We start from the raw sequence: 20,925 nt of genomic DNA on the forward strand, positions 1-20,925 counted from the left end.
ACTCACCGGTGAGGGAGAATCACTGCTTCACTTTATTTACTATACTGCATCATTAACAATACGGAGAATTACCGCTGTCTAAAGTTATGATGAGAGCAGACTAGCGCTGGAGTGATGATGTGGAGAGCTACATCTGTAACTGGAGCTCACTTCTGGAATATGAGATGTTGTCAGTCACTAATATGTCACGTTTTATAGTGTTATTGTGTACTTTTGCGTGCTTATTGACACTTATGGCTGATTTTCATTATGTGAGCAATTGTGTGAAGTTTTTAAAAACTTGTATGAGGATCATAGACAAAAGGAGTCTTTAAAGTATACAATAATAATTATTTAATATGTAAAACGTGCAATAATATACAAAGAAGTGTCACAGATTCAGTTTTTTACGTATTTATAATGCATTTACTTTTTTTTTGCTCAACAAATATGGTCATATTTTACTAGAAAATGTAGAAGTTATATTTTTGTATGTCACACAACTATTTTTTAAACAAAATTACGCGTTAAAAACTCTATTTAAGGTCAAGTTTGCCCTCTAACTAGTCGTTATTTGTGATATGAAATATTTCTGCTTTGCCAAAAAGTTTTAAAGTAAGTATATCTGTCATGCTAAATGAAGATTAACATTAATTCACTCATATCTTTGCATTTATATTATATTTGACAGCATAAATTAGGGACTTTTCTTGTACTTGCTTTCTTTATATATATAAAATTACGTTTGGAAATTGAATTTAATGCACATTTATTGGGACATCTAATTTTTACCTCTTAAAATAGTCACATTTATTGCATTTAAATCAATGATTTATCTAAATCTCCCACAAGTTATTGATTAAAAAAAATCAATAATGTTTTTATTTTCTTAAAAACACAATGTTTTTGCCATAACTCGTTTCCTTGAATTAATGTAGCTCCACAAACATGTATTTTCCCAGATGTTGAGTGAGTGTGTGTCGTGCTGCTGTAATTGATGAGTTGCTTTTGGAGAAATGCTCGTGTTGTATATCTAACAAAGAGAGCTCTGTCTCGGATTTAATGCTTCTTTCTCATGTGATGAGGTTATTTTGATGGAACGGTGGACAGCGGGTGACTAATGCTGCTGGATCTTGAGAAAGCATTGTGAGTGTGTGTGTGTGTGTGTGTGTGTGTGTGTTATATAATGCCTTCATTACTGTGACGTCGCCTCAGATGTGCACTCGTGTTCCAGCATATAAACACTGCGGAGCAGGAATAAACGCTCTTATTATGACTCCGATGGCAGAGAGTTTAGCTGGAGTCTCTTGTGCATTCATTTGAAGACCATAACAAACATGCTCGATATCTTAAAGGGATAGTTCACCATTTAATTTATTAATGTAAAGTGTGTAGATGCTACCAAATAATGTTGAACAGATTCAGGAGTTGTTCACAGTGTTTCCTCTAATATTTGTTCTTCTGGAGAAAGTCTTGTTTGTTTTATTTGGGCTAGAGTAAAAGCAGTTTTTAATAGTTTTAAAGCCATTTTAAGGTCAATATTATTCGCTCCTTCAGCAATATTAGTGTTGGATTGTCTCCAGAACAAACCACTGTTATACACTGAAAAAATACTCTTAAGATTTGCTTAAAAATCCTATTTCAAGGAAATTTTACTATCTTATATCAGGTACAATTAACTTGTCGATAACATGTCAAATTTACTTAATGTTAAACCTAACTATCCAAAACGAATGGCATAAAAGTTAATGGATTCTTTATTTTTTGAGTTTATATTTATTTAAATGAACCAAGCAATGTCAAGTTCTTATATAAGCAGGATTTTATCAATTTAAATAATCTTATTAGTTGCAAATTAGTACATTTGGTGTAACTTGGTTTAGTTAAGACACATTTTGTAACACTTGAAATGTGTTATATTTCATTAAGTAAACTGAACATGCAAATTCTGTTGTGATTTCTGACTGTTGTAGCTGTGAAATTACTCAGCGGAGTGATATGGAGCAGTAATGCGATCTAAACTTGCTGGAACTACTTTAGCTGTGCCTTTATCTGCCAATAAACAAACACAGAGACTCCTCATCAGCCAATCAGAATCGAGTATTTGACTGTTGTAGCTGTGAAATGACTCTGATCATTCAGCGGAGTGATATGGAGCAGTAATGCGCTCTAAACCTGCCAGAACTACTTTAGCTGTGCCTTTATCTGCCAATAAACAAACACCGAGAGTGCTCATCAGCCAATCAGAATCGAGTATTTGACTGTTGTAGCTGTGAAATGACTCTGATCATTCAGCAGAGTGATATGGAGCTGTAATGTGCTCTAAACCTGCCAGAACTACTTTAGCTGTGCATTTATCTGACAATAAACAAACACCGAGACTGCTCATCAGCCAATCAGAATAGAGTATTTGACTGTTGTAGCTGTGAAGTGATTCTGATCATTCAGCGGAGTGATATGGAGCAGTAATGCGCTCTTAACCTGCCGGAACTAGTTTAGCTGTGCATTTATCTGACAATAACCAAATACCTGAGAGTGCTCATCAGCCAATCAGAATCCAGCACTGTTCTCATGGTGCTGTGTTGTGTTTTTGTAGCTTGATGGACATTAGTGATGAGTACAGTGGGGAAAGGAGCAGCTTGAGCATTCTGCTGAGTATCTGAGTGTGCTCTTACAGAACAGTGATGAGGGTATTGAGTTCTGCAGTGTTTAATTAAAGTGTTGTCGTGTTTCTGTCTCTCATTTGCTGCTCCGGCCTCTGATGTCTAAAATAAGGAAAGCAGTGTGCTGGATGGCTTTAAAACTGTGTGTGTGTGTGTGTGTGTTTCTGCATGCATATGTGTGTGTATGTTAGTAAGCATGCATGTTTTGTGTGTGCGCATGCTTGTATTTAAGTTTGGGGTTTGTATGTGTGTCTTCATGCATGTGCGTGTGTATGTGTGTGTTTGCCTGTGTGTATGTTTAAGGGCCTGTGTGTGTGTGTGTGTGTGTGTGTGTGTGTCTGTGTGTGTGTGTGTGTGTGTGTTTGTTTCTGTGTTTTAAAAGTGTGCGTGCATGTGAGAGAAAGTGTGAGTGTGTTTTAAAATTGTATGTGCATACAAGTGTGTATCTGTGTATATATATATGTGTGTGTGTGTGTGTGTGTGTGTGTGTGTGTGTGTGATTTAAGTGTATTTGTGAAAATGAGAGTGTGTTTGTGTGTGTGTGTGTGTGTGTGTGTGTGTGTGTGTGTGTGTGTGTGTGTGTGTGTGTGTGTGTGTGTGTGTGTGTGTTTATTGAAGGAATATTTGTTTGTCATCCTCATGTTTCAGACTCATGACTGTCTTTAAGGTCTTCCAGTTCATCTGATCAGTGCAGTGTTATTTCAGAGTTTATATAACATCATTCATTCATTCATTTTCGGCTTATTCTCTTTATTAATAAGGGGTCACAACAGCGGAATGAACCGCCAACTATTGCAGCATATGTTGTTCACAGCGGATGCCCTTCCAGCTGACAGCGTCATTGTTTGACAGAGTTCGCGTGACACGTCTGAAGAGTGAGGAGGGATCCGGAGGTGAGGGGTGTGAAGGGTGCGCGACCTATTTGAGGACCGGGAGGGAGACGCGGGATTTCCAGGAGATTATCACTCATTGTGGGAGACTTGGGATGTCTGAATATCATGTTTAACAACTATAGTGAGACGCGATCCAGCGGTACATCCTTGATAAGCTGTCTGACAGTGTGTGTGTGTGTGAGAAATGTACCAAATTCTAGAAATATTACAGAGTAAAAACATTAAATACTGTAAACAGTGGATAGATTTAGGAAAGGTTCAGTTATCATGAACTAAACTGAACTGTTCATAAAACAATAACACTGATCCTGTTGAACTGAACAGAGACCAGCAAATTAAAGTAAATTGATTAAAATTATCATAACCATTTTTATAATAATCACCAGTTATTAAAGAGAGGTCTGGCTGCAGACCAGGGGCCTCATGTACGAAGACTTGCGTGGAAATCTTACTAAAACATTGCGTACGCACAAAGCTGTAAATGAGCGCACGCAGAAAAAAGTTCAGATGTATGAAACACTGCGTACGCTGAATCTCACGCATATTATATTGTACATCTGAATGAACGTGAAACTGAGCGCAACATGCACGAGCACAAAACCCCTCCCTGCCTCCTCCCCCGTATGAATATGCTAATGACTATGCTAATGGAAAAAACCCAACGAAAAAGCAACGGCAAAAGCAAAAAGAGAAACTTTAAACAGAATGTGAATGTGAGGTGCTGCTTTCAGAGGTAGACCGGAGGAAAGCGGTGTTATTTGCAAGTTTGTTTTTCGGAATTAACAACAAAAGAAAACAATAGAGTGGGAGAGTTTAGCTGATAAGGTTAACACAGTTGGGTCTGAACATTGCACTGAGTGAATTAGAAAAGAAATAGTGGGGTTTATAGGTGTAAAATGTTGCTGTACCCTTAACAGTCTGGGTGGCGCAGCTCGTAAAACACATGTCAGCATGTTTTGACACGTTCGAGCATGAACTGGGTTCGAATCCAGCGTCTGATGAACTCTTTCTTCTTCTTTTCCCCGCTAATTATCAGATTTTGCCAGCTATTAATCACAAGAAACACCAGTAGGAATCATTAATAAGTCTGTGCATCATGTTTTATTTGCACATTTATTGAATGGAAATGTTTCTGATTCACGCATGCAAACTCATCTTCAGATAGTGTCTTTATAGCAATGTGTGTGCAGTAGATCGCTCAGATTACATTAGGAAAACAGGCGACTGCTGCAAATTGTGCTTTAATGTTTAGCTGCTCAACTGTATGATATGGAAACCTTATATACCTGCTAGATGAACCCGTCTCATACAGCTGCCATTGCAAGGCTCAGACACTTTGTAGAGAGGAATTTAACACAACTGCCTCTAGGAGTCGCCAATGGAAATAAAACAGACACACACAAAAAATGTGCGTACGCCAGCCATGAAGCTGCCGTGAAGCTGCGCACATTCCCACGTTCAGTTCATTGTTAGTAAATCCAAACGTGAGCCATTCTGAGCGTGAAACCTGGCGTACGCAAAGTTTTTGTGCGTACGCAGCGTTGATACATGAGGCCCCTGGTGCAGTGCAATCTGAGCTGCATCCAATGCTTTTTAATGGGCTCACCTCACCCTATCCCTCACAGTGACGTCACTCGCTCCATTTGAGTTGGGTCAAATGGATTATCAATTTTGTGATGCCCTCAGCTTTTGGAGTCGTCTTTGAAAATAGTCCACAGATTTGTATTTGCAAATGGGATGTTTGTTCTCTAAATGTCGCTTTAATTCAGAAGGTTTCATGCTGTCTTGTGAGAGCACCTCACTACATATGACACACTGAGCTTTTAAGCCTCTTTTGTCGTCAATATATGCGAATCCACACTTTACATGTCCGGAGTCGTACTCGCGCTGATATTTCACTTGTCATATGGTACATTTGTCGCACGCGCATTTCAAAATAAAAGTCTGATATAAGCAAAATAAGTTACAGTTTTTCTCAGTGGCTTTGGTGCATTTCTCACTACACTATTTACATTTGCATAACAGGTCATGCATTTCTCAAAACCAAGTTTCTCATTCCTTCCAACAAATTGCAGATGCTTTTGGACATGCATCAATTGCTTTCACACAACTCTCTGCTATTTATAACATTATCATCTGCTCATATCATGTCAGTCAAAGTGAACTAAACTTGTAAATGCTGAATAGTCATCCCTTATAAAACTAACAGTCATCATTTCATTACTGGAGTCATTACCTACAAAAATGTTGAACTAGTTGTCAAAATCTGTCAAGCAATTTTAATCTTTATTTTTCTGAAAATGTCTTCTAAATTGAACAATTTGATGAATGATTAACAGACCTGTGTGTGTTGTTGGTTCAGTTCCAATATGTTCTGCAATATAGTTTACAGTTGTGCACAGCTCGACCCAGAGGGAGTGTATGTTTGTTGTAAATGAGGGTGCGTTTATTCTTCTGCACAATGCTGTCGATAAACTAGAATTGCAGAGAGCAAATGCAGTAAACATGTGGCACATACATATTCAGTGTCTTGTACTCAGATACCCCACTAAATGCAGTGATGTCTAACTTTGCTGTAGTTTTCAAATGGCTGTGCAAATAGTATACAGTGCTGTCTCGAGCATTTTCAGGAAGTTTCACCAACATCTGACTTTTTTTGCATTGAAAAAATGTTCAGAGTAAACTCATAATGAAAACATGACAAAGCCATCTGACTATCTTGTTCATAAACAATGGTGTGAGGACTTTTCATTTTGATGATACTGACACTTTGATTGACATCAATACTTGATTTTGAGGAATGAACTCTCCATTTTGAGCATGTGACGTGCTTTTGCAGGTTATCAGCTGGGTTTTGCAGTTTGCACTAATTGTTTTGAGAAATGCATTACTTGTTGTGCAGAAATGCACTGGTGTTGTGAGAAACGCACCAAAGCCACTGAGAAAAACTGTAAAAATGAAACTTTTGTTGTTTTTTTTCGATCACACACTCCGCGACCCACTGAAAATGTTCTGATCTAAATAACCCTCATATTTTATATTTGTTTACCTTTTTTTTGTTTTTTATTTAGTTGTGAAATTCTGATTATGAATTATGTGTTGTGTTGATTTTAGCATAGGTTTTATAATATTTGTATTTAATGTTTTAATAATTGTATTTTATTTGTAATGTTTAATTTGGTTTTACTAAATAACACTAATGTTTTTTAATATATTGTTTAAATATGTTTTGTCCTTTTATGAAATATATTTGGTATTAGTTTTAGCATAGCATCCTCACATTTTTTGCTTTGAGTTTTAGTAGTTTTTATTTGTAATGTTCATTTGTCTCTTTGGCGTTGTTGTTATTATATTCCTGTGTGTTTCATGTGTTCTCGAGTCTAGTGATGTGTAGTGATGTGCTGTTGTTTATTATTCTTCAGTTAAGATATGCAGAGCTCATGATACTTTTATTTCTCAAACTATCAGCCCGGTGAATATCTCTGACAGCAGAAAGCACAGCCTGTTCTCTGCGCTCCACATTAATGTAAACACACACACACACTCTTAATACGCTTCATAATTCCCTGCTGTGTTTATACGGAGGATTAAAGTACAGCACAGGAGATTCTGTCGGTCATTCGTTACTCAAGCTCTGCTCTGACATCTGCAAATGACTGCATTTACTGTAGAAATCACACCAGCTTTGAGTTATGGACAATAATATGCACACAGGGGGAGACCCAGAAGGTCTCTGGTTCGAGTCCTGGCTGGGTCAGTTGGTGTTTTTGTGTGGAGTTTGCATGTTCTCCCTGTGTTGGTGTGGATTTCCTCCGGGTGCTCCGGTTTCCCCCACAGTCCAAACCAATAGTATCTGGATGCAGCCTTTATGATGCGAGCTGAGACTGCATCACTCAGCGATGCAATGCCAGACACAATGCACTCAAATGGAACGAGTGACGTCACTGCGAGGGGTACGGTTAGAGGTAGGGTGAGGTGAGCCCATTAAAAAGCATTGGATGCAGCCCAGATTGCACTGCACTAGGTCTGCAGCAAGACCCCTCCCGTCCAAACACATGTGCTATAGGGGGCACATAACTGAATGTGTATAAGTGTGTATGTGTGTGTGTGTGTGTGTGTGTGTGTGTGTGTGTGTGTGAATGAGTGTAAATGGGTGTTTCCCAGTACTGGGTTGCAGCTGAAAGGGCATCTGCTGTGTAAAACATATGCTGGATGAGTTGGCGGTTCATTCCACTGTGGCGACCCCTGATGAATAAAAGGACTGAGCTGAATAAACATGCACACAGCTCTGTCATAATATATGTGTCTTGATGATTGCACATTGGTTTTCCATGTGTGTGTGTGTGTGTGTGTGTGTCAGTGATGTTTGATGATCTGCTCCATGTAATGAGACCAGGATTAATCAACATCTCCGGTCTAACTTCAGCTGGCTTCCTCCAGGGTTGTCATTTGTTTCTCAGGAAAAGTATTTACGTTTTGAATCCTTTTTAACGACGTCCTCTTCCTGAGGCTCTTCCTGGAAGCGCCGGTTCACAGCTTGATCAGAGAGCAGCTCTTCTGTCTTTACTGCAGCACTCTGCCCTCACACTGGCGTCTCTCTTCCCAAAGTTAGACCGACAGATGAACTCTGTCCAATGCTTGTGAAGTCTGAATTATTAGCCCTCCTGAATACTTTCCCCCCTCAATCTCTGTTAAACAGAGAGCAGATTTCTCCAACACATTTCCAATCATAACAGTTTTAATTTCTCATCTCTAATAGCTGATTTATTTCCTCTTTGTCATGATGACAGCACATAATATTAGACTAGATATTCTTCAAGACACTAGTGTTCAGCTTAAAGTGACATGTAAAGGCTTCACTAGGGTAATTAGGGTAAAGTTAGGGTAATTAGGCAAGTCATTGTATAACAGTGGTTTGTTCTGGAGACAATCCAACACTAATATTGCTGAAGGGGTGAATAATATTGAGCTTAACATGACTTTAAAACAATTTGAAAGTTCCTTATATTCCTGAATCTGTTCAGCATCATTTGGAAAATATCACAGGAGGGCAAATAATTTAGCACTCTCTGTTTGTAGACGAGTCTCTGTTTAGAGGAGGATTACAGAATTAAGGATCGACCCAGACGCTGCTTGACAGAAACGACCCAGGACAGCGTTCATATCGGTTCATTAGCATGAGCAGATGCTGACAGCTGCACTTCTGCTTACATATTTCTGTCTCGAATCACAAACTGCACTCCACTTCTGTTTGGAAACCGGCCCACGGGGTCTACTTTCCCATACAGTCCAAATAAAGATCTGTCTAGCAGTGTGTGTGTGTAGAGGTCCAGTCAGAATTATTCGCACTAGGTTAGGTCTGTCTCAATAATCAGTATATGGATTATGGCACAACATGTGGACGTGATCATTTTTGGTGATGCAATATATATCTCCCATACGTAAACGCCAATACTAGCAACATTTCAGCTGATTGGGCAACATCTCCATCTCTACTGGAGCTGTCAGTGTCAGTATAGTTAAAACACTGGAGTATTTCCTGTAAATTACATGTGTGTGTCTGACAGCTGATCTGATATCGCAGCCTCTGTTACTCTTTACCTTACACTTCTGTGTTAACATTATTATTATTTATTTATAATCTCCGTTTTCACATTCTGACTCCAATGCCTGATTATTAAACTGTTAAAATGACTATAATTAAAGGGCACATATTTTAGCCCTTTTTTGAGATTTAATAGTAATATTATGGTTCTTCTGAGTGTGCCAATGTAGGTTCAGATCAAAACGCAATTCAGATATGGTTATTATGCTGTGTTAAAAAGTGTAAATTTAGAGGCGTGTACACGGGTTGCTGTTTTGGGGTGTGTTGTTTAACATGATAATGAGTTTTGACTGCCCGCCCAACGTAACAAGGGGGCGGAGCCAAGAGCGCGTCTGCTTTGTGCACCTCGTCACAGAGGCAGACAGTAAGAGTCATCATGAGTGAGAGGAACACAATTCAACCCTACATATATGACACAGACTCGGACACAGATCAAGCAGAGTCGACTGTTGAGGAATCTATAATCCGAATGTGTCAGAGTGGTACATACAAAATATTTTATGTCGTTGTATACTTTTTCAGCCGCTATGTAACTATGCATGCGCCATCCGTAATTTGTTTGATAAAGTTCGCGAACGTCATGCGTTACGTCAAACAGACAATACATAAAGATATCTACAAAGATAAATTTTGCATTGGTATGATTTATTCGTAATTCATGAATATTGACGTTGACAAATATTGTCAGGTGCTTGTGTGGCAATTGTGAAAAAATGCCAACTGAGGCTGAAAATGTATGCTGCAGGGAGATACCGCAGGTAAATTTCCAGTTTACGTTGCTGCTCTAAAGACATCGAATGAGATAATAAACAGCATAACTGTGTCGTGTAATAAGGTTAGAAGACGAATGGATCAACTGGAATTGCAACCTTCGTGCATGACGGAGCATCCAGGAATGGATCCCGTTTGCTTCAATATTTATTCCTTGCAAAATGCATCGAATATATACAAAGCAGACTATGGTCCCCTGCGACTTCGTGGAGTGCAAAAGTGAGTTTAAATAAATAGAAAGAATAGCAGGTTACCTTGTTCATGATCTGCATGCTCGCTTTCTTTTTAAGCACATTAACGCTGTGTAGTCAATAAAATAGCGATAAAGTTGGTTTTATATCCGCACATTCAGGAGTCCCTGTATTGTTTACCATGGTAGTTTAAACAATCGATCGGATTTAGCATGCAAGTATGACTTGTAAACAACATTAACACTATCTACTTGACTGTAAACAATGTTGTACTTTGTCATTTGCTGCTAATACGATTTCCCTATTTTGAATTTGCAAAGAATACTTTACAGAAATGATACTATTAAGGAGAATGTCCGAATATCTGAATATAAAAACCAACTTTACCTCAATGTCAATAAAAATGAAATACGTACCTTTTTTATTGCTGCTATTTCTGAGATGACAATTTGAATGACTTCATAAAAGGCTGAGTAATGCATGTACTTTTTATTGAAAAATAATTTTAATTTCACTAAACATTAATATATAAACTCTTAAAATATATAAAAATCAGTATGGCATAGAAACATCAACCCTTCAGAAAAGATGCATCAATTCCTGAGTCATATAAAAACTTTATATTGAAGTATAAATTAAAATGTGATGGCAAATATAAAATGTATCCTTGTGCAAATATAAAATATAAACTTCAAGTTGTCACTTTGTTGAATGAAATACAATTGTCCATGAACATTAGAAAGTACAGTATATCTACAAACACATACAAACATATCAAACATTGGCAGTTGAATAAACAAAATATGACTTCTGAAATTTTGTTAAAGCTAGTTATTTTATCAAAAATAAAAATGTATATGTGATAACTCCCAAGTTCAAATTGTAGTGCAATTTCTAAAACAATGTTTCATTATTATGTCTCTGTTAGACAGTGCCGCTTTTTGGCTTATCGGAGCTTTGTGAGCTGGTGTTGGGGTTTCCTCGGGCGGAGAGTCCGTGTTGTGATTCCTGCCTGTGTGGTGCTGAAGATTCGGAGACAGTTTCCTGAAGAGCAGGGCAGCTATGTGGGTTTTAGGATAGCTATTGATTGAAGCGGGTCACCCTGCTGGAGATAGCCTCCTCCATCTCAGGTCGATCGCAGGCTGATGATAGAGCAGGTGGTATGTGAATTCCCAACACTTCATCAACATAGGGTGATGGGTCCACAAACACTTGGTTGAAGATGAGGTCCAGCAGCTCTTCTACATAACCTGTGCAATATAACAGTTATCTCTTTAGTAACTTAATTTTGTATTTTGAGTAGTGAGTTGTCATTGTGAATGTAAAGTGCAATTATTTTTTTTATTTATTGAATTATTAAAAATACTATAAACATTTATATACATACCGAAAGTTTGCTGCGTCTTCACTTTTCGGACCCTATACTCTCCTTTCTTTGCCTTTGGAAAGGCAAGCTTGTAAATAGGTTTACCAGTTGCTGATGTGGCCTGGGGACGCCCGGCATTTTCATTGTAATGAAGTGCAGCCAAGTATAACCTAACAAAAAGAAAAATGTAAATGACGTACCATGACAAGCCTGTATGGTATTGTAAATATTAATTTCTGATCATTGGCTTTACCTGCATAGCATCCCCAGAAATGGGAATACCACATTTTTGGGTGCAAACCGCAGTAGGACGCTGTGGAAAGCTTCAACAGTTGACGTCTGGTGGTGAGGACTTAGCTTGGCCACATCCTTCAATATTCTCTTGTTAGCGAGAACTTTCTCCAGCTTGTAGAATGGCATCGTTGCTAAACAAGCAAAAAATTTAAGGTATTAGAGTCTGAATCAAAAACAAATCTGAACAAAGAAACAAGCTCTGTTTTGCATTAGTTTTAATCGCAAAGAATATTTTATTTGTCTGTATACAACTTACCAGCCGACAGCCATTTGTTCTTGTCTCTGCTTATCCTTTGCGGATGCAGATAAGCCGGAAAATTGGGGTCTTCATGTACATGGTTTAAGATAGAGGTCCACTTTGCCACTCTTTCAGGACCTGTTGTGGATGATGCAGCAGTCCAGTAGATGTGGTTTTTGATGCTACGCAACCATTTACGCAACTTCTCACAACCCTTTATCTGGCATATCTTGTCCAGTTTTTTGGAAATTCCTGGAAATTAAAGAAAAAAAAAAAAGACATCAACACAAAAATAATAATAAACATGTAAGAACTGTAAATAGCAATTTAATCTTAAGTAAATTAATAACTGCTACATTACATACCTTTCTCGATATGCCACACATCGTAAAACTGAGTGACATTTCGATCCCTGAGATATTTCTGTATTTGAGGATGTCGGTCTGTGATGATGCATTCCAGACGAACACCGCGGGCATCCAACAGGTCTAGGCTTCTCTTTAGGCCTTCTTTTTCCATATGGTAACTGCCGCCCACCTCATTACTCTATAAAATTTTAAATAAGGTAAAAAAATATATATAAAAATCACACATTTTCCATCCAAAATATTATGCTAGTTCACATAACACTTTTCTGTATTACCTGGACTAACTGTAGGTCGACCACTGTGTTAGTTGCAAGGTCCATCATTGTATAACTCCCATACTTGGCCGAGTGACCTTCAAGAACAAACCGTACATAATTATTTTAAACACATTTTTGGAATAATTGTAATGTATTTCATTTTTTTTTTTTTATTAGACTGTATTGAATTAGAAATTAAATCTTTTGACTAAATACCTGGGGAGTCAGCCCTCTTATCTCCTCCAACAATCACATTCTCTCTTCGACTGAGCTGTTCTAGCATTTCACTCTGCCAATTTCTCCACTTGTGGACAATAGCAGGTTCAATGCAAAGTCTTGCATGACGACGAAATGAATCATATTTAAAAATGTGTAGTTTCATTGCAGCAAATACCTGACAACAGAGAGGAGAATTTTTAGTACAATGTGCATGCACCCTGTGACAAAATTTATATTATGTTTCTAAAAAAAATGTGATAAATTTTGATAGATAATTACCTTTTCAACTACAAAAAATGATGCACCGCTCAAGTAGACTGCAGCAGAAAGATGCAGGTTGCCAGCTGGAGTACTACCAATAATTGGCTGACTGTTCCATTTTCTTACAAACTCGCAGTGTGGGCAGACTTGCTGTACGCTAAGAAATGTCCCAAGCCTTTGTGACTTTACATCACATCTCCTTTGACACACTGGGCAGTCACTGAAGAGCTCCATGAGGCATGTTTCATAGACAATGAACTTGGCAATGTTATGAACTGGGCATTCTTGGATTCTGTAAAAATAAATATACACATGTACATAATAAAAAAAAATGATGATGAATGTTATGATGACAATACACAATCTTTCAAATAATTTACATAATGCATAAACTCACGACAAGTCTGTTGGTTCAGTTGCAGATGTGCATTCCTCTGCAGGGTCAAATCTCACATCCGAGTCTTGGGCTATAATTTTTGACTCTGTCAAAGTCTCTTTGGCTTCTTCTTCCTCCTCCTCCTCCTCCAGCTCCAGACGAGGTCTTTTTAGTGAAGGTTTGAGGGGTGTCGAAGTCATAAACGCAGTAAAGGACGCTGATGGTACAGTCAGTTCAAAACTGGATATTGTTGTCTGGACACCTATAGTGTAATTTTATGATTAATCTCATTGCACGTTTATGAAGATAATAAAACACGTTTCTAATGCAGCAACTTAAAATAAACTGAGAAATTTTAACTTACTTGTACTCCTGCGTTTAGCCTGAAGCGTCCTAAAAGACAACTGGGTACCAACACTGTGTAAAGATGTGTGAAATGGTTCTGTCTGGCAACAAACATCCACCTTGTTGCTCTTTGTCGACGTCGTGGCCTTTGTAAGAAAACATAAATTTTTTAAAATGACCTTTATTTGATTAAAACATACCGATCTTATTGTAAACAACTGCAGACCACGTGCAAGTACAGTGAAAAAAATTTCAACAAACATCCCACATACATAACAAACTTTAGCTGTAACTTAGTCAGTGGTAATGCTTTATTACAATGTTTAATTTTTTCTACCGTTTCTGTTTCTGATGGCTAAAACCCCTTTATGGACACATTAACAATTAAAGCTTCGAGTATTTAGACTGTTTTAGAAAAGCACAATAGCTGTAAACGCGCAAACATCCGAAATAGCTTTAGCCGCAGATGCTATTCAGCATACACATTACAACAAACATCCCACATAAACAACAAACTTTAGCTGTAGCCAGTACTGGTTACGGCTTTATTACAATGTTTATATTTTTCTACGGTTTCTGTTTCTAATGGCTAAAAGCCCTTCTTGTACACACTACCACTTATAGCTTCGATTATTTAGATTGTTTTAGAAAAGCATAATAGCAGTAAACACGTGCAAACAAAGATCCGAAGCAACTTTGGCTGCTTTTAACTTTTAGATGCTATTCATTTCGGCTTACCATTACAGTACAACAAACATTTAACAACAACAAACTTTAGCTGTAACGTCAGCCAGTGGTACTGCTTTTTACAATGTTGCTATTTTTCTACGGTTTCTGTTTCTAATGGCTAAACCCCCTTCATGTACACACTACCATTTGCAGCTTCGAGTATTTAGACTGTTTTTGAAAAGCACAATAAGAGGTAAACACTTGCAAACAAACATCCGAAGCTACTTTAGCCGCAGATGCTATTCATCGGCTTTTCATAATTAGAATGCTAAGGCTAGAAGTACATAAAATGTAATTCTTACTTGAAGTGAGGCAGGATCACGTATTGTAGGAACTGATCCAGTTTTCAAAAACAATTTACTCGCGAATCCGCAGTTGTATTGTCCCGCGTTCTCGAGGCAGTCTACGCTAAAGTGGTTAGCGCTAACATACAACAGTTTTGGTACATTTTCAGGCACCTTGTCTTCAAAGATAAAACTCTGCCACTTAAGCCTCTGTTGCTCATTTGCAGGAAGACGGTGAAGGCTCTTGTGCTGAGCCTTACATCCTAAAATAGCACAAGGGTGTTCTCTTGGTGGCATCGCTTCGACGTACACGCTGATAATGGCGGAAACGGCAAACTCAGGATATGTTAATACGCGCAGCTGTCAATCAATTCGGTGGGCGGGGGGATCGCACACCTACGTAATGGTGCGATCGATTTGAAAACAGCTCCAATTGGCCGACCCTTTTTTTTGTAGTTAAATTGAAAAAAAAGGACTGGGTGTGTTCATATCACCCCAGTATGATGGTCTATACACTATACCAACACACAGATCTGTCCAAACAGCTTGAAAAGAAGATTTTTTACAATAGGTGCCCTTTAAATTAAGAGTGAAATGTGATGTGTTCTGTGGAGGAGTGTTCTTGCATTGTGGTGATTTTATATTGTCATTCTGGCAATTATATAATGAGAGGCTTAAAATGCTCTTTACATGACAATAATATTGTTTACCGCAGTATATTTTGGTGCAATATCCTACAACAAAAGACATCATTACATGCCTTCCCCCTGTGAATTTTATTTTCTTTTTCAAATATTTCCCAGATGATGTTGAACAGATTCAGGAGTTGTTCACAGTATTTCCTCTAATATTTCTTCTTCTGGAGAAAGTCTTTGTTTTATTTCTGCTAGAATAAAAGCAGTTTTTAATAGTGTTAAAGTCATGTTAAGCTCAATATTATTGGCCCCTTCAGCAATATTAGTGTTGGATTGTCTCCAGAACAAACCACTGTTATACAATGACTTGCCTAATTACCCTAACTTTACCCTAATTACCCTAGTGAAGCCTTTACATGTCACTTTAAGCTGAACACTAGTGTCTTGAAGAATATCTAGTCTAATATTATGTGCTGTCATCATGACAGAGAGGAAAGAAATCAGCACTCTATAACACCAGAAAGATTCGACCCTTCCTATCTGAACATGCAGCTCAACTCCTTGTTCAAGCTCTTGTTCTCTCCAGACTGGCCTAATGCAACTCTCTACTAGCCGGGCTTCCAGCTAACTCTATCAAACCTCTTCAGCTGCTCCAGAACGCAGCAGCACGAGTGGTCTTTAATGAAGCTAAAAGAGCACATGTCACTCCGCTGCTCATCCGTTTGCACTGGCTGCCAGTTGCTGCTCGCATCAAATTCAAAGCTCTGATGTTTGCCTACAAAGCGACTTCTGGCTTTGCTCCTTCTTATCTGCTCTCACTTCTGCAGATGTATGTGTCCTCCAGAAACTTGCGTTCTGTGAATGAACGTCGCCTCGTGGTTCCATCCCAAAGAGGGAAGAAATCACTTTCCCGAACTCTCGCATTCAATCTGCCCAGTTGGTGGAATGAACTCCCTAACTGCATCAGAACGGCAGAGTCACTCGCTGTCTTCAAGAAACCACTAAACACTCAACTATTTAGTCTCCACTTCCCTTCCTAATCTGCAATTGCCTCTCTGGCTCCACTGCTAACTGCACTACATAAATATATGTATATATATATTAAATTACTAATGTTTTGCTTCTTACACTTCACACACCTGAAACTCGCCTACAGCACTTACTCATTGTTGCTCATATAGTTGTGTAAATTGCTTCCTTGTCCTCATTTGTAAGTCTCTTTAGATAAAAGCGTCTGCTAGAACCATCACAAACGAACTGTTTTCACCCTGGAGAAGCAGCTCAGAGCTGATTGGCTGCTGATGTTTATTAGTGAGTTTCCCCTCAGATCAGATCTGAACTCTTCTCTGGGATCTGCTGAACACACAGAACTGCTGCTGTTTCCCTGTGGATTGGGCCTGGACTGCTCTATCTGCCCTTGAGCTTGTTCATCAGAAGTTTAAGCACTAGTAAGGGCACTAGACCTGCATGATATTGCAATGCTTTGTTATTTTACTGTCTGTGTTGCGATATGAATGCAATGAACGTCTCTATTTGAAAACAACTGATCATCTTAGATTGATCAGGGTGCTCCTGTAGGGCATATATTATAATAAACATCTGTAGGCATTGATGAGTACAGTCAAGGTACAGTTGAAATGAAAGATGCTGTGTTTTGTTGTTGTTTATATTAGCTCTAGCATGTTCGTTCCTGTTAAAAATAAATGACATTATTATTTTATTTGCTAGTATTTAATCATGCTTCGCGTGATTCATAGCTAGCTCATTACGGGAGGATTCATCGATCGCTTTAATTTCTACGGTGCATTATGGGACTTTTCAGTGAGCGAACGTTTCAGTGCACTTGATGAATTTGCGATTGAACTAGTGAACAAGGGTGCTGATTGAGACGCTCCCTCTGACGGCTGTTCTCAGATCTGTATTTAATGTTTTGCTCCTTCACTAACAGATGCGTCTCTGTACTGCTTGATTCTGGGATGTTTTGTGTCTCCTCTGTGTTTTTGGTCTTTCCTGATGTGCTTATTAATAGTTTAGCGTGTGTGTGTGTGTGAGTGTGTGTGTGTGTGTGTGTGTGTGTGTGTTTTGGGGCAGGATGTCTCAAATTATGCTGCAGAGACGTGGGAGGGCAGATTGGCATTCTGGGAAAGGTCTTAAAGCGTTCCGCTGTGAACATTCTCAGCAAACATTTCCACCAATTACTTCACACGGGCAAACATGCTGAACAAACACACACACACAAACAGGGATAACGCTTATATTAGAGGCACATCTGGCATGCGTTTCAACTTTCTGTTGGGAGATAATAAAGCAACAGTAAATATGATGCAGGGATTGTTCGCTGAGTGGGTTTTTGTGTTGGGCTTGGCTAATTTAAAGGGTCAGTTCACACAGAAATCATCATTTACTCAGCCTTGATTTTGAGTTTCTTCTATTAAACACAAAAGAAGATATTTTGAAGAATGCTGAAATCCTGTATCCACTGACGTCTTTAATAAGTGTTTTTCCTACTATTAAAGTCAATATTTACAGTTTTATTTTTCAAAATATCATCTTTAATGTTCGGCAGAATAAGCAAGGGTTTGTAAACACTTGATGTTGAGTATTTTTATCTTGGCCTGAACTAATCCCTTTAAGTTTGTTGTAGATGAACATGTTCATGTCTCTTAAGCCAGCAGTATGTATGTAAATCCCTGTCTTAATGAGTCATTAACTGAATGAACTCATGAACTGAATCATTCATTCAAATGATTAGTTCAAAGCAGCTGAATGGATCGTTGACTCAAATGACTCGTTCGGAAACCGATTCATTCAGGAGGGAATCAGCTCTGTGTTGCTCAGCTCTGGCTTTGTTTAAACTATATTCATTGTAGAAACTGAAGACTTAAACACTATTTTGTCTAAAATGTACTGTTAATCCATCACTAATGAATTTGTTTGTTGAGCTGTCCTGCAAAATCTGAATCCCATTACTAAAATGACTATTGCTTGTGTGATATACTCAACTATAAGCTGTTTTGTTTTCCTTCATAACTTGAACATTGATAAAAGAATAATTGCAATATTATATTAACATAGACAGAAAATATCTCCAACTTTCAATACTTTAAATCTGCAATATTTTCATTTAGAGTTGGCAAAAAGGATTTAACAAAATAATATCAGATATTATTACTTTACCAGAAACCAACAGCTAGTTGGTGGTCTTAAAAATAAAGGTTGTTTATTGTCACCTTTAATTTTCCATTCAGCAAAAGTTCATTCTTTACACTCTAAAAGTGTATTTAGATCATAAAAAGGTTCTTCACACTATAAAAATGGTGTTAAAATATATTTAAAATGTTTTTTGGAAAACAAAAAATATTATTTATGGCATCACAACTCCTTATTGGTTCTTTCTGCATCTTATTTATTGATGCATTTATTTATTTGTGCACTTATTTATGCATTTGTTTGTGCATTTGTTTAATTTATGCACTTATTTATTGATGCATTTGTTTATTTGTGCACTTATTTATGCATTTATTTGTGAATTTTTTTATTGATGCATTTATTTATTTGTGCACTTATTTTTTATGCATTTATTTATTTGTACATTTAAGTATTTATTTATTTATTTATTTGTGCATTTATTTATATATGCATTTATTTATTTGTGCATTTATTTATTTAGGAATTTATTTATTTATTTATGCATTTATTTATCTTTACATTTATTTAAACATTTATTTATGCATTTATCTATTTATTTTTTATGCACTAATTTTATTAATGCATTTCTGTATGTGTGCGTTTATTTATTTATCCACTTATTTATTTTTGCATTTATTTATTTATGCATTTATTTATTTGTACGTTTAATTATTTATGTATGCATTTTTTTGTGCATTTATTTATACATTTTTTTATGCATGCATGCATTTATTTGTATTTATTTATACATTTATCTATTTGTGCATTCATTTATTTATGCATTTATTTATGCATTTGTTTATTTATGCATTTTTGTATGCATTTATTTATGCATTTATTTTTTAATTTATTTATCTGCGGAACTTTTTCATTTAGGAAAATGTTCTTTACGCTAATAGAAAAACTTACGTTATAAAAATCTAAACTAAATAGTTCTTTTATGGCATCAGAACCGCTTTTGGGTTCTTTCTGGCCCCTTTTTATTTATTTTTTGTATGATGCTGATAATGTAGATAATAACTCTCAGATAAAAGTCTACATGTGAAGGTTCTTCAGGCTTATAAAGGGTCATTGCATGTGCCTATAAACAGTCATAAATGCTGAATAGAGTCTGAGTTCATCAATGTGCTGTTTAAACGTAGAAAAAGCTTTATATACACTCGTACACAGACAGACTGTGAATGAGCATCAGAGGTGAAGGGTGAGTCCAGCGTGCCGCTCGTGAGTGTGTGCTTTGTGTGAGCGTGTGTATTTTTGGGGTGTTGTAATGAATAGTGAATAGGGTTAAGTGTGTGTGTGTGTGTGTGTGTGTCCAGCTGTGAAGTAAAGCCCTTAACACAGACCGCTCATTGAAATCCTCTCAGCGGCTCAACAGCTGTATGTTTCTCACTCAAATCCCTCCCTGTTTTGGCTTTTCATACAGTGTGTGTCGCTGTAAAAAATCAAATCACATCATTTTTCAATTATTTTTAATATGCATTTTGCATGTAGCTTAAAATAAGTAAGGTAATAACTTCAAGATTGCATGATTTGGTAAAAAAAAATGCATGGATATCTATAAATTTGCAGGTTAACTACGTCTGTGAATAATAACTTGTATTTGATTTTAACTTAATCTGATTGTAATGCTATAATGTGTCAATTTGTAAAGCTGCGTTAAAACAATGATTATTGTAAAAAGCGCAATACGAATAAACTTGAAATGAATGTGTCTGTTAAATGCATGAATGTAAATCAATTTGTCCTATATGCACTTATTAGGATAAATTGATTTACATTTACAGTCTGCAAACACATATCCATGCATTTATTCTGTTCATATATATATATATATATATATATATATATATATATATATATATATATATATATATATATATATATATGGATAAAATTTCTGGGAAAAATACGCGTGGATAAAATAGTTGGGTAAAAATATGCGTGGATAAAATAGTCTGCCGAACACATAAGCATGAATTAAATGGTCTCGCTCTCCTTCTGTGTTTGTCTGTCAGGTCTGCTCTCTGAGTGTGGCTCTTTTTCTTGGCTGCTTTGGCAAAACAGGAAGTCATCTGCTGGCCCACTTAGCGTACTGTAACACTTCCTGTCCAGGGAAGCATAAAGGGGGTCTGTGTTGTTCTGTTTTCATCATGATGTTAATCTGGCTTCTGTTAGATACGACATTTATAAAGATATATATACTGGATTATTCAATTGAAGTCAAAATGATTCGCCCTGCTGTGAATTTATGCAAATATTTCC

The 20,925-nt window shown here is 37.2% G+C and overlaps 2 protein-coding genes across 2 annotated transcripts in view; one reads left to right on the forward strand and one right to left on the reverse strand.

The window, feature by feature from the left end:
- The window catches only part of syde1 (synapse defective Rho GTPase homolog 1), a 43,418-nt gene that overhangs the window by 241 nt on the left and 22,252 nt on the right, over window positions 1-20,925 (forward strand). The window contains exon 1 of the mRNA XM_087277102.1: window positions 1-8. This exon is cut by the window's left edge and continues 241 nt beyond it. Within this exon, the coding sequence (XP_087133228.1) occupies window positions 1-8 (8 nt within the window). The remainder of the gene's footprint in view (window positions 9-20,925) is intronic.
- On the reverse strand, window positions 10,577-15,160 carry LOC147841601 (uncharacterized). Its single transcript, XM_087277123.1, has 11 exons — window positions 14,858-15,160; window positions 13,846-13,972; window positions 13,503-13,743; window positions 13,124-13,397; window positions 12,842-13,019; window positions 12,644-12,720; window positions 12,366-12,546; window positions 12,019-12,252; window positions 11,722-11,893; window positions 11,490-11,638; window positions 10,577-11,352 (listed from the first exon to the last, which is right to left on the reverse strand). Exons 1-11 carry the CDS (start codon window positions 15,134-15,136, stop codon window positions 11,183-11,185), a joined length of 2,082 nt encoding a protein of 693 aa, XP_087133249.1. The 5' UTR covers window positions 15,137-15,160; the 3' UTR covers window positions 10,577-11,182.

The sequence above is a fragment of the Danio rerio genome, chromosome 12 (genome assembly GCF_052040795.2).
Source record: "Danio rerio strain M-AB ecotype USA chromosome 12, GRCz13ab, whole genome shotgun sequence".
Taxonomy (NCBI): Eukaryota; Metazoa; Chordata; class Actinopteri; order Cypriniformes; family Danionidae; genus Danio; species Danio rerio.

Bases quoted from the DNA above. Each gene is read 5' to 3' on its own strand.
- LOC147841601 (XM_087277123.1), bottom strand. From the start codon at position 15,136: ATGCCACCAAGAGAACACCCTTGTGCTATTTTAGGATGTAAGGCTCAG. The intron at 13,973-14,857 runs GTAAGAATTACA...TTTCTTACAAAG, and splicing joins GTGATCCTGCCTCACTTCAA to GCCACGACGTCGACAAAGAG. The intron at 13,020-13,123 runs GTAATTATCTAT...CTCTGTTGTCAG, and splicing joins CATTTTTTGTAGTTGAAAAG to GTATTTGCTGCAATGAAACT.